This window comes from Oncorhynchus masou, chromosome 12 (assembly GCF_036934945.1).
Source record: "Oncorhynchus masou masou isolate Uvic2021 chromosome 12, UVic_Omas_1.1, whole genome shotgun sequence".
Taxonomy (NCBI): domain Eukaryota; kingdom Metazoa; phylum Chordata; class Actinopteri; order Salmoniformes; family Salmonidae; genus Oncorhynchus; species Oncorhynchus masou.
This window is the reverse complement of record NC_088223.1, coordinates 41366760-41380384: the sequence shown is the minus strand read 5'-3', so window position 1 is coordinate 41380384 and position 13625 is coordinate 41366760. Positions and strand designations below refer to the sequence as shown.

At 48.4% G+C, this 13625-nt stretch overlaps 1 protein-coding gene across 1 annotated transcript in view; it reads left to right on the top strand.

Moving 5' to 3' along the window:
* The first annotated feature begins 709 nt into the window (after nucleotides 1–709).
* Nucleotides 710–13625, top strand: part of LOC135550103 (RNA-binding motif, single-stranded-interacting protein 3-like) — a 215314-nt gene continuing 202398 nt past the window's right edge. Inside the window, exon 1 of the mRNA XM_064980589.1 lies at nucleotides 710–1798. Within this exon, the coding sequence (XP_064836661.1) occupies nucleotides 1724–1798 (75 nt within the window). The 5' untranslated portion in view covers nucleotides 710–1723. The remainder of the gene's footprint in view (nucleotides 1799–13625) is intronic.

Here is a 13625-nt window from a genome sequence, read left to right as displayed (position 1 = left end):
CAGAGTGAGCATTTAGAAAGGATTGTAAATTATGTTTGTATTTGAATATGTTTTTAAGTGCTGGTCTGTCATGGTTACACAGACAGTCAAGCACAGTACGTTTGCACAAATATGACGTGTTATGATGTATCGTCGCAGCAATATGGAGGGTATAAATTAGAGAGGGCGATGGATGTACTGTCGCTAACTGACAGTGTCATTTACCTCCAAGAGAAAAGTGAACACTGGAAAAGATACCTAAAGCAAAACCTAGCGCTGTTTCGTAGTTTTTTAAGAGTATGGAGTCATATTTAAGACGACTGATTTCTTCAGAAATAAAAATCATCCCACATTGATGGAGGAGAGTTTAAACCCGGCGTTAGGTCCTTTGGCAGCCAACAGGGGGGGCTTGCCTGCCTGCCGTCCCCTTCTCCCCACTCCTTTCTCTGGCTGTGGAAATACTGCAGCCCCCTGATCTGCGTCTGGATCGCTCTCTCACACTGAGCCGACTCAAGTCCCTCCTACCGGCTGTGTAGGACGAGCCCCCTTCACCACACACACACACACACACACACACACACACACACACACACACACACACACACACACACACACACACACACACACACACACACACACACACACACACACACACACACACACACACACACAGCGACCGAGAGAGAGAGAGAGAGAGAAAGAGAGAGAGAATTTTACAAGAGCAGGAAAAGGGAGGAGCGCAGACAGGAGACTCTCTGGCTTGTCTGTCTGTTGGGCACCTGGGACACTGTCATTGTGCTTCTCGGTATAGTATTTTTTTCTCTCCTTCTCTGAACCAGCCGACCGGTCGGGAGTCCTTTTTCCCCCCCTCTCGGTGCCGTATCAATTAGGAACTGGGATTGTTTCTGTGTAATCTGCTCTGCTCTGGCTGAACCGTTACAGACTGCGATTGCTTCTTTGGTTTGTTCCTGCCCGCCTCTCGGCGTTCCGATTCGGACCCTCCCCAAAGTGCATCTGTTAGTGTGCCGCTGAGGATATATCCTGTGTCCAACAGTACAACATAGAGCAGCTGGGATATCAGACTATAGAGGCGCGCGCGCGCGAGAGAGAGAGAGAGAGCAGCCGAGTGAGCAACAGAGAGAGGCAGATACAGAGAGTGCGAGAGAGATTGAAGCCGAGCAGCGAGGTAAGCTATAGCGAGACGGCGTAGATAGAAAAGTGATCTTCATATCCTCCTCCCTTTTTCCTTGTTTTTCCTTTTTCTCCTCTACTACACTCTCCTGTGCCAGCAATTTGTTCGCAGGACTGCCTGGAACCACTGCCACCTGCTCATCTTCCTCCTCCTCTTCCTCCTCCACCTCTCTCCTCACGCGTTACTATCCGACGCCAGCCAGTGAGGGAAAGACAGGGCACGCAGCAGCAGCGTCCCTTTTTTTTCAAACTCTTGTGGGGAATATTTTTGAGGAAACCGAATGAGCATCCGCCGAGCTCTACTCCAGGAGATTTAAGTGAAAGGCGTCGTCGGGCAGGAACTACCCCCACAGAGGCGACCCCTCTCCCAGCCACTCTCCGTCAGACGAACCCTGCTTGCTCTCCGGAGGACCAGCAGTGATTCAACACACCAGTGTGGACGGGGGGAAAACAAGGGACCTACAGTCAGAGAGCCGAGCCCCAGTACTACTACCGCTCGTCCGACCGCCTCCGCGCAACCATTCCCTGCCACGGCGCTAAGGATTCCAGCTATATGGGCAAGCGATTGGAACAGCAACCAATGTACCCTCAGTACACATACTACTACCCCCACTACCTCCAGACCAAGGTAGGGCACCCACGGCTCATCACTTCAGTGCCTTTAACCTCCCTCCCTCCCACACCCCTACCTCCTCCCATCCTCCTACTCTAATCCTCCCCCTCCTTCGCTCCTCCTGTCAAGCCGCTGAGTGGGGATGGGGTGTGAACGGTGGTCTTGGCCGTCAGTGGCTTTCTGGGGTTTGCATCTCTCTCACTTGGTGAGGCATCACAACGCTAGTTTGTCCAGCCTCGGCACGGCTAGTGGAGCTGTCCGGAAGATTGATTAATTGATTAAGGCTAACTGGATTGGATCGTGATAGGTTTCTCCTATGTTGTGATTGTTAGGTTGGCAAACTGTTAATCACACTGGCTTTGTCACGTTTCTTGGTCCACTATATTAAGATACTGAGAATTAATATTGGGTGAAATATCAAGAGGGTGGCGTGTCATGAGTCAGAAACACAATGAGAACCACAATTGAAATAAGCCTCTAGGCTTTTTTGTGTTGTTATCCTCAATCATTTAAAAAAAAATGTATTTAATGTTGTCTATGTCTGGAGCAGCCTAATACTTTTCATTATCTAACACATTCAATATATCAACCAATGAGACGACTACCCACCCATATCTCCTATCCTGGCTCAGCCATGCCTTCCCCCTTATAACTGACATGGTGGCCAGCCACAGGCTGAAAGTAAACAGGCATCTGCCAGGGCTGCCTATATTTGCTCTAGCCGTTGTATGCATCACTACCTTTGGGGTGGAGACCTAGGCTCTGGTTGGTGGCTGATGGCGGGACAGTTGGTAGACTTAAAGTCCTCCGTCATCAAAAATAGAGACGAATGCAGATAAAGCCATGGAACGCCTTTTGTCATCTTCCCTTCCTATTGTAAAGAGCTGCTGAGGTAGCTATCTGGAGGGTCCTAGAGGAGAATATCGGCAGCCCGACCTGGTAGCCCGCTGGCTTCTCTTCTGATTTATAGTTTAATACATTTGTGCTGCGGCCATATGGCTTCTCTCTCACTCTGCCCCCTCCCCTCTCTATCCCTCTTTTCCTCTGCCCCCTCCCCTCTCTATCCCTCTTTTCCTCTGCCCCTCCCCTCTCTATCCCTCTTTTCCTCTGCCCCTCCCTATCCCTCTTTTCCTCTGCCCCCTCCCCTCTCTATCCCTCTTTTCCTCTGCCCCTCCCCTCCCTATCCCTCTTTTCCTCTGCCCCCTCCCCCCTCCCTATCCCTCTTTTCCTCTGCCCCCTCCCCCCTCTCTATCCCTATTTTCCTCTGCCCCTCCCCCCTCCCTCTATCCTCTCCCCCCCTTTCCTCCCTCTGCCCCTCCCCTCTCTATCCCTCTTTTCCTCTGCCCCTCCCTATCCCTCTTTTCCTCTGCCCCCTCCCCTCTCTATCCCTCTTTTCCTCTGCCCCTCCCCTCCCTATCCCTCTTTTCCTCTGCCCCCTCCCCTCCCTATCCCTCTTTTCCTCTGCCCCCTCCCCTCTCTATCCCTATTTTCCTCTGCCCCTCCCCTCCCTATCCCTCTTTTCCTCTGCCCCCTCCCCTCCCTATCCCTCTTTTCCTCTGCCCCTCCCCTCCCTATCCCTCTTTTCCTCTGCCCCCTCCCCTCTCTATCCTTCTTTTCCTCGGCCCCCTCCCCTCTCTATCCCTCTTTTCCTCTGCCCCTCCCCTCCCTATCCCTCTTTTCCTCTGCCCCCTCCCCTCCCTATCCCTCTTTTCCTCTGCCCCTCCCCTCCCTATCCCTCTTTTCCTCTGCCCCTCCCCTCCCTATCCCTCTTTTCCTCTGCCCCTCCCCTCGCTATCCCTCTCTTCCTCCCCTCCTTTTCCTCTGTCATATCTCAGAGAAGCTCATCTCTCAATCAGAGGTCCCCTCAGCCCTCCTTTCCTTCCGCTCTCCCTCCCTCCCTCCCTCACCACCCCACTGCAACCCCCCCTCTTCGTTGTCGACTCCCACTCAAGGTCGGCGCAGATCGGGCCCAACCTCTGTCAGCGATTGACGTTTCCTTGAGTGCGATATCCATGTCATGCAAACTCGTCTGACCAACGGCGGCGGACAAACCCAACAGCACCTTTTTTTAATTTTTAAAGTCGTCGAGAAAGGGTTTTATTTTCCCGGCTAGTTGCTCTAGCCAGTGCCCATTACGAGTACTTATGCATGGCATATGTATGTATGGGCCTCTGACCAGGGCCAGTGATGTGAGAGCAGAAGGCTCTCTCTGTGGACTGAGAGTGCAGGGAGGCAGAGCTGCTAACCCACGCTACCATTAATGATCATTGATCGGGAGATTATAGGGAAGGGCCTTGGCAGGCAGGCGTGATGCTGGGCCTCAGCATCAGGGGGCAGCCGCTAGACCACACAGGCAGGCAGCCTCCCTCCCCAACCTGAATTAAGCATCCATCTAAAGTCATCCAGGGCTGTCTATTAATCTTCATTTCAGCATGCACTGGATATGGCCTCATTCTCCCAAGGGGGCATAAATAACTGCTAGCGATGAAGGAGATAGAGGTTCGAGGGAACGTAACTCATACTAAATTGTTGCCACGCTCGTCCTTTCCCGACTCCATTTTATGACACATATCGGAAATACTTCTCCGCCCCGGCCGAGGAATATATAGAATCTCCAGAACATCTGGGTTCTATTAGGATGAAAAAGTATATTATGAGTTTAACACTGCCTTACGTCTTCTTGGTATGAAGGAATGTCTTTGTCCGAGGCGATTTCATATCGCCACGTATGTTTCTACTGGACCCGCCGCCGTTTGCCGACCGCCTGGCAGTAAAACTCAGAAAGGAGATGAAACTAACATTTGGCCCTCTATTGATTAGTGCAGTGGAGCGCAGCATGTGCTTCTCTTGAGCATAGTGATTTATCCCTGAAAGAGCATTCCTATGGCTTGTTTTATAAGGTACGGAGGCGAAGGGAAGCCCGCAGGACAGTGCTTTGATACGGGAATGGTTTAGAGGCCTGTTTCTGTTCCCATGCTGCTCTGTGAGCGAACGGAGCCGTCGCTGAATCTCCCTCCGATATGGTACTTTATTGAACACGGTGACTAGAATCTCACTCGAATTCTGTATTTGATTTGAGTATTTTTGTTTGATTTGAATCCTAAGTGAATTGTAGATCTTATACAAATGAGGAAATGACAGCAAATGCATTAATGATAGTTATTATGGGAAATGTGTGCGTTTCGTCCCAACGCTATGTCTGTTGGCAACATTCTTTAGGCCTTGGCATGTCATGATTATCCGTAGAAACTTGAATTGACAGCTATTTTGGGGTACGACTACAGAATTTCCAAAGTGCAAGTTGCGGGTGAGATCACGTTTATTTGCCCCTTTTTGAATGCGTCTCCTGTTTTTGATTTTTTGATGAATTGCCTCACTCATGCAGAGGCTCTCGTCTTCCACAGGACTGCCCACGGTAGTTGCCAGAGTCCACTGTACTACAATGACACCCCTCATAGTCCTAGTCCATCACACCCTTCCTGTCAAGAGATCAGAGAGACAGGCACACACACACACACACCGTCTGTGTTACAGCCACGCTAGTAGGGCATACAGAGAGAAGCACAGGGGCAGACGCAGAGGTAGATTTAACAAAGGCTAATATCCCGGGCCTTAAGTAAACACCAGTCAACGGAGGCCCATTGAGTGGCTTTATGCCTGTGTCTGCCTGGACCTTGGGCTCCATTTGTACTCTCTCTAATTCCTTATGGCGGGGGAGTGGGGGTAGGAGCGGGTTAAAAAGCAAGGAAAGGGGTTTGGTTACATCACACGGCGTGAGCCATTGTGCTGCAATAATAACAACAGGCCCATCTAAAGCCCGCCGCTTTCAAGCCTGTCTAACACCCGCTGGCCGGCCAGCGCCACAGTATATCCCCGTTCCGGGTGTAGCCTTTCAGTGTAGACTCATCAAAGGCCCGAGCAAAGAGAAAGTTCAGTTGTTTTGGGGTTTTAAAGGGTGGACATGCTGCGGAACAGAGCTAGTCGTCTGCTTGCTGCAGATCTCCGCGAGGGCAGCACAAAGCGCTCCAGCTAGGAGAGAGGATATTACATTCAGTGTTCCTCGAGCTAAAGGCTTATGATCCACGCGACGTATTAATATAACACCGAGAGCGTCACGGCGCGCAATTAGTCGTTTCCGGAGACAATTGTTAATACATCCTTCAAGAGGGATTGAACGAAACCACCTGCCGAGGCCGTGCTGTTGAAATACGCGCATTAAGCTAATTTAGTCCGTATACAATGACGGTTGGCGGCAGCATCTCGGCTAGCTCCCTCTCTACCTTGTTTTCCCTCCACCCGGATCACCGCCACTATCCGGGGGCTTTTGGATCATTAATCAACCCACGCCCACAACTCTGGTTTTTATCTGCCTTAGCGCCTGTTATCTCGCCATACAATCCCTCTCCGTGTAGCCGTCACTCAGTGGAGTGGAAAGCTTCATTTATCTACCTGTGTGCTGTACATAACACAGCGCCGGGGCCACTCTGGCCTCCTTCTCATCTGTCAACTGACAACTCGGCCCCTATCTACACACGTACATTACTGTACCCGCTGCCCGCCGCCTCTGCTTCCTCCTAAGCACTGGAGTGAGCTACAGAGGCCCGGGGCCTCGTTTATAAACGTTGCGTATGCCCAAAATATGCCCCCCCCCCCCCCAAAAAAAAACGTGCGCGCGTCAGTTTTCGCGCAAAAGTTGGCATTTATCAAACTTAACTTGACGTGGGAATGTGCTTATCCTGCCGAAAACTTTAGACCATACGTACGCACAGTTTCTAGTGGTTGAAGTATTGCATTTCAAGAAGACGAAAGAAGCCGAGTAGCCTGTCGCAAATGGGGAATATATAACAACAACAACAAAACATTGGCAGCCTACCATAATATAATAACAAGATGCAAAAATGTTCCATTAGTGATAATTTGCCGCTATCTCCGTATTCTACGGTCAATAGAAATAGGCATTCATTTCCTATTGTTTAAGGTTAGTTCATCTCCATGATCATTGCAGGAAATGTGTCTGACTCACCTTGTCTGACTGCGAAAGCCCAAAATGTCCTCATGGCCGACAACAATTACGTTAGTGTGGGCTACCATTCGTCCCATCTCTCATTTAATTGGACCCACTTCACAGAAAAGCTATTTCAAGTAGTTTGCTCTGTGCGATCCGATCCGAAGCTGATAGTTTAATGGTCGAACAGGGACGTTCACCTTTTCCATTGACGTTTTGTCTGAATGCTGTACTGTCAAATTTCTCAAATAGGCAATATTTCATTCATAAATAAATAAATATATATATATATATATATATATATATATATATATATATATATATATATATATATATATATATATATATCATAACCGTTGCAGAGTGAATTCTTTACCTTTTCTGGCCATGATTACAGAAGTAGCCATACAACAACCATGCGCATTTCTCATTTGATTGGGCCTATAAGATAGGATATTATATTTTCAACTTTTTGCTCTATCAAATCAAATTAAATTGTATTTGTCACATGCGCCGAATACAAGAGGTGTAGTAGACCTTACAGTGAAATACTTACTTACAACAATACAGTTTTAAGAAAAAAGTAAGAGCTAAGAATAACAAATAATTAAAGAGCAGCAGTAAATAACAATGGCGGGGCTATATACAGGGGGTACTGGTACAGAGTCAATGTGTCAATGTGCGGGGGGCAACGGTGTTGATGTAATTGAGGTAATTATGTACATGTAGGTAGAGTTATTAAAGTGACTATGCATAGATAATAACAGAGAGTAGCAGCAGCGTAGAAGAGGGGAGGGGGGGTGCAAATAGTCGGAGTTGCCATTTGACTAGATGTTCAGGAGTCTTATGGCTTGGGGTTAGAAGCCTTTTAGAAGCCTCTTGGACCTAGACTCTGCGCTCCGGTTCCGCTTGCCGTGCGGTAGCATAGAGAACAGTCTATGACTATGGTGGCTGGAGTCTTTGACAATTTTTAGGGCCTTGCTCTGACACCGCCTGGTATAGAGGTCCTGGATGGCAGGAAGCTTGGCCCCAGTGATGTAATGGGCCGTACGCACTACCCTCTGTAGTGCCTTGCGGTCGGAGGCCGAGCAGTTGCCATACCAGGCAGTGATGCAACCCGACAGGATGCTCTCGATGGTGCAGCTCTAGAACCTTTTGAGGATCTGAGGACCCATGCCAAATATTTTCAGTCTCTTGAGAGGGAATAGGTTCGTGCTCTCTTCACAACTGTCTTGATGTGCTTGGACCATGTTAGTTTGTTGGTGATGTGGACACCAAGGAACTTGAAGCTCTCAACCTGCTCCACTACAGCCGCGTCCATGAGAATGGGGGCGTGCTCGGTCCTCCTTTTCCTATAGTCCACAATCATCTCTTATGAGCGGTTTATAACATACAGTAGAATTGAACAGGTGAACAGACCGTTCATCTTTTGCATCGTGTGTAGGCTAACACTGTAAGTAGGTCTACTGTAGTTTATATATATTTATCAGAGTAGACAATGTTACAGAATTCGTGGGCAGTGCAGCATATTTAGGTTTGGGGGAAAAAACATGATTGAATTCAAAAGATTCGTTTACAGGTCCACAGCAATTCGCAATTTTTGTTTGTCGTTCAGAAACGGTCAGATACAGCCAGTCACATGGAAACATTCTGCCAGCACCTCCAAAGACATTTGACCAAGTTTGCAGTTGCTATTTCCTGTAGATGGCCTAATTCCAATACTTCCAAAGTGTACAGCAAATAAGGGTGTTATTGTCACCATAAAAAGTGAATGACGGGGGGGGGTATCCAGGCGGCGCTATAATGCTTGTTCACGAGCCCACAGTTTTACGCCAGGTCTGATTTATAATGAGAAGCGTGCGTGTGGCGTGTCCCAAGTTAATACATCTCTATGTACTCAACATTTATAAATTAGGCCCCTGCCCCTTACACGCTCAGGTCCACATCTCATTATGGCTGCTTTGTGAGAGTGTGTTCGGCCTTTCAACGTTCAATATTCATTCTATCGAAAGACAATTAAAAATAAATAAAAAACTGGGAGAATTTGATGGAATCTTCCATTTCCTCTGTTCCGGTCTTCTCTAGTTGAACCCGCAGAGCTATCACAATCAGGTGGGATTTAAGGGACTTGGATTTACTGGGAAATGTATTCTGCTGTAAATGTAACTGTAGCACAATGAATGTAGCCATAGTGTAACATGCATATCCTGAATTGCTTATGACCACAGATGCTCCCTGATTGTGAGTCTGTGAGTGAGTGCTGCTGGCGGTGGTGTCTCTGTGACCTCAGGGAGCCCTCGTCACTGTGTTCTCTGTCCCCGGCCATCTGGAGCCACAGGCAGCTCTGCTCTGCTCTACAGAGGGAAGCTAGGCTGCTGCTGCTTCTGCTTCTGCTGTATGGGGGGCAGGAGCTGGAGTATAGCAGAGTCCTGCAGCACTACAGTGGAGTGGAGTGGGCTCAGCGATGCCCAGTGGATTCCTTTGTTTCCCGGGTCTTGCTTTTCTGCAAGTGTACGCTCAATTCTTTTTTGTCTTTGATGCTGTGGCTCATACACATGACCTTCGTTGCTGTCCCTCCCTCTCTTTTTTTTGTTTTGCCTCTCAAGTTCACTCCCATTTGAATCTCCCTCTCTCCATATTTTTCTCTTGTTCATTCCTCCTCTTTTTCTGTCTAACTCCCTCTTTCCTGGAGCCCCCGCTGACTACTGTGCAGGGTGGCAGGGGTGGCGGCCGAGGCCCCTTCTGGTGTAAATGCCCATTTTTTGCACTCACTTGCTGATATTAACGTCAGAGAAGTAGGACATGAGTAGAACTAGCTGCAGGGCTGGCACACCACGAGCCTTGTATTCTGAGCTGCGTAACTGCAATTCCGAGGGCAACAAGATACCATCTCGCTTTGCCCCATTCTGGAAAGACAGGACAGAGCAGACAGAATGTTTGTGAGAGAGCCTGCTGTGAGTGCTGCTCCCTGTTAGCATGTACTTGCCTCTCCGAGCGAGGTTAGGCAGCAGCTATGAGGGTCTTCGCTTTGCCTGGAAGGGACTGACAGGATGTTAGTGAAAGGTGTGTTGTTCTACTGTAACCGTAGACCCGGCTGTCGGTCTGCTGTGTCTGGCCTGCTTCTGCTCTGTCAGCCTGGCTTCAGGACGGAAAGTGCGGTCTGGTACCCAGAGTGTCGGCGTGGGCGCGGTGCTCTCTCACTCGGAGCTAGCCAGGGTAATTGCTCTAGCAATTTTTGACGAAGGGGCTTCGTTTGAAGGAGCCATGGATCCCCTGCTTTTTACGTACTAGAGAAAGGCTGTTAGTTCACATGTGGCTTTCCGGGAGTCTGCGAGAGTGAGTGGCTTGTCTCTATTTTTATACGCAATGAGAGATAATCATCAGCCTAGACTAGCCGTCCTCTCAGGGACATGGCATGGCTGTCCCAGCACTCCGAATGGTTTCAGCTTATTATAGGGTTATATTCTAGTCTGTGGCCTGAGCCATACCAGCCGTCTATGTTATGATAAACACAGAAAGCCTAATGACATCGAAAAAGAGAGCAGAGCTCCCCACTCAAAATGAGCCTCTGTTTTAAGACAAAACAGCCGGCAGATAATAACAGAAGCAGAGTCAAGACTTTCTGGAAACGGTTAAAGACGTGAGTCTCACTTCAAGTTACAACATTGTTCAAGTGGGGAGCCTTTGATGGGTTAACACTCTGGGGAGCGTAGCAGGGTTTGCACATCGGGGTGAGAGAGTCTCAGTTTTCATGATGTGATTTCATTGTCCTAATAATGACATCATGCTTTGACAACACTAATCCTTTGGCTCTGCACATCTCACTCTGTGGAATTAGCATTTTATTTCCATTCCAGCCGCACAAACCAATGACCTAGTGTCTCTAATCAGATGTGCAGACATGGAAATGGAGGGAGATTTGAGTCACAGACATGGAAATGGAGGGAGATTTGAGTCACAGACATGGAAATGGAGGGAGATTTGAGTCACAGACATGCAAATGGTGGTGTAGCCTTACCAGGGAGGCCCAGCCGGGCCTCTCAAACATGTATAACCCCCAACATTTACCCTACAGAGCTGCACTAGCAATGGCAGAGTCAATGAAAATACTGTCACACCTGCTTGAAAAATGGCTCAGGAAAAAGCCAATTCCACTGTGAATGAGGATAAGCAAATAGGCATAAGAGCTTGAATAGCTGCCAGTACTGCCGGATCCTTCTAACTAAACCACAATGAGTTCCTATGCAAACAGAGATACGTGCAGCAATTTTGTGTGGCAGATGAACCTTTTCAAGCTTATGCGCGAACAGGGATAACCAAACGCACACAGCCCTTTCTCTGGGCACTATTCGTGTTAAATGACTCAAGACGCCTTTTGTGGTTTTTGTCTGAGTGATTATTTTGGCAGACCTTCAGAACGCCCTAACCCCTCCCCAATGCCACGGCTTGGGAGTATTAGTCAGCGTGTGGAACAACACAGAGTGCGACAGGTAGGCGGCATGAATTAGAGTGCAACGACACCGGTGTCGGACGAGGGCGAGCCAAGTAGTCACGCAGCAGGAGGATGAATGGAAAGTAAGCGAACGGCCCCGTCTGCATTATAGAGCCGAATAGGAGGAAAGATGATTATTCTTTGCCAGTAATTAGTAGCACATAAACAGCCGTCGGCAACAGAATTAAAAAAAGTGGCATTACGATGTTTGTTCTCCATGCACGTTGTCTCTTCTTGCACTTTTCAATAGTTAATCACTCTGCTTCGCAGTCAGCCACATATTCTCGGGGTTAAGGTTCAGTTTTGTAACAGAGGACTGCATGAGACTGACTTGCGTGGTTCAGGCTTTGATGTAGAACACCGGTTTCTCCTGGACAATCTGCTCTGGTGCGTACAGTATTTCCCATCTCTTCTCCTTTCATAAATGATTAAGGTCACCCACACTTTCTGGGGAGAAGAGGATAGAGAAGTTGCGAACCGTGAGTCAACGGCTTAATGCCTCGTGTCTGTCAGAGAGAAACAAACCTTATTTGGCATGAAAGGGCATCACGACAGCACCAGTTAGAGTTGTGAATGAAATCTAGCCTACTAAATGCAAATGTTAGTTTTTGAATACTTGCTGTGGAAGTGTGAATAGAATCTAATTGTTTTTCCTATATTTTGAGTCCTTGGGCTTTTTTTTTTTTTTTTTTGTACATGAATAAGAAAACACTTGATTATTAATTCCCTGTCGCATTCCCCTCTCTCATTAGCTTTTTTGAGGACCCCGTGGAAGACTGCTATCCATTATTTATCACCTAGCCCCAAAACAGCAGCTGCATGCTTGTGTAATTGCCATATGTTCTGCTTTTGCAAGCATATTGGGAAGAATTATTTTGCAAAGTGATTTATATCAGGCTCGCGAGGACACACTGCAACAGACATCTCCAGAACTTGTTCTCCGCTAACAATGACTGATCAAAAAAGTTCTCCGCTCCGATAACTTGAACTTTATAGGCCGCGTTGGCCAATTAACCACAATGGCATCTTGCCTAGTATCTGCGGATGCTCCCGGCAGAGCTACTGTCTCACCGTTAGAATTCAGCCGGAACAGAGCTGCAGTCTGCTCCATTCAGTCCTCGGCACTTTGGGCCTGGAAGTATTCACCAGGCTGACATGGCCTTTCCTCCAAACGGTGAGCAAACACTCCGGCAACAGTGACGCAACGTCCCCCCTAGCAACGCAGCTACAGTTCTCATCGTTTAGACTGTTACTGTAGCCTCTCTGAAATGTTTATGCCCCAGTTATGTCTGTCCGTTTGGAGAGGGGATCGTCTGCCGTTCTGTTTGGGCTGGGTTTTGCAGCCGGAGGTCGCTGCAGCAGGAGGCCCTCTATCTGCCCATGTAGGGGCATGGACTCCCTTCGCTTCCAGTCCCAGGGCTTGTCTGCAGCATCAGTGCTGCACATCTGTCTATCCCCATTCACGTGTGTAGAGGAGGCCCATGCCGTTATACCGAGCAATTACTGCCATGATTGGTGGAAGAGGGAGGTCCTTTAAAGGCTGTCGAACGGGGGGGGTTTTATCTAGCGGATCACTGGCGTTGTCGTATCATTACCATAGCGATGGCCCGGGGGGGGCCCTCTTTTGCAGCAAGAGGGCTGAGGCAACCCCCGACGTTTGAGTGCGGGTCAGCCAAGGTCAACACACCACAGAGTCCGATGCAGCGCCTACTGACATGCATACATAAGAATGTATTGAGATGTGTATGGCGAAAACGTATGGAGTACACGCACACAAGAATAGTTTGAGAGAGAAAACATTATTTTATGTATGAACAGAAATGCACGGACACGCACTCTTCACATATTAATGAATACTGTGACACACTTCAATCGTGCAAAATCCATACTCATACATGCACATGGCTTGCATCCCAAATGGCACCCAGTTCTCTACACTATATAGTACACTACTTATGAACCGGGCTCTGGGCAAAAGAAGTGCACTATATAAGGAATAGGGTACCGTTTGGGACACGCCCATATGGTGCGTACATACGTACATAGCATGGTAATACACATAAACATACACACTGAACTTTTGAAGAAATTAAAGCTGGCAGGACTTGCATTGAAGAGGAGGGGGAAACGGTGCTGCGTGGTGAAAGAGAGTGGGAGCACTGCATAGTGCATTGAGTTCACTGAGCAGAGTGGCACACAATCAGGCTTACACGCACACACACACAGACACACACACAGACACACTGCACATGCACACACTTATACACACACACACACACACACACGACGCGCACAAGCACACTCACAAGCACACACACAGCCAGACAAACATACACAAACACAGA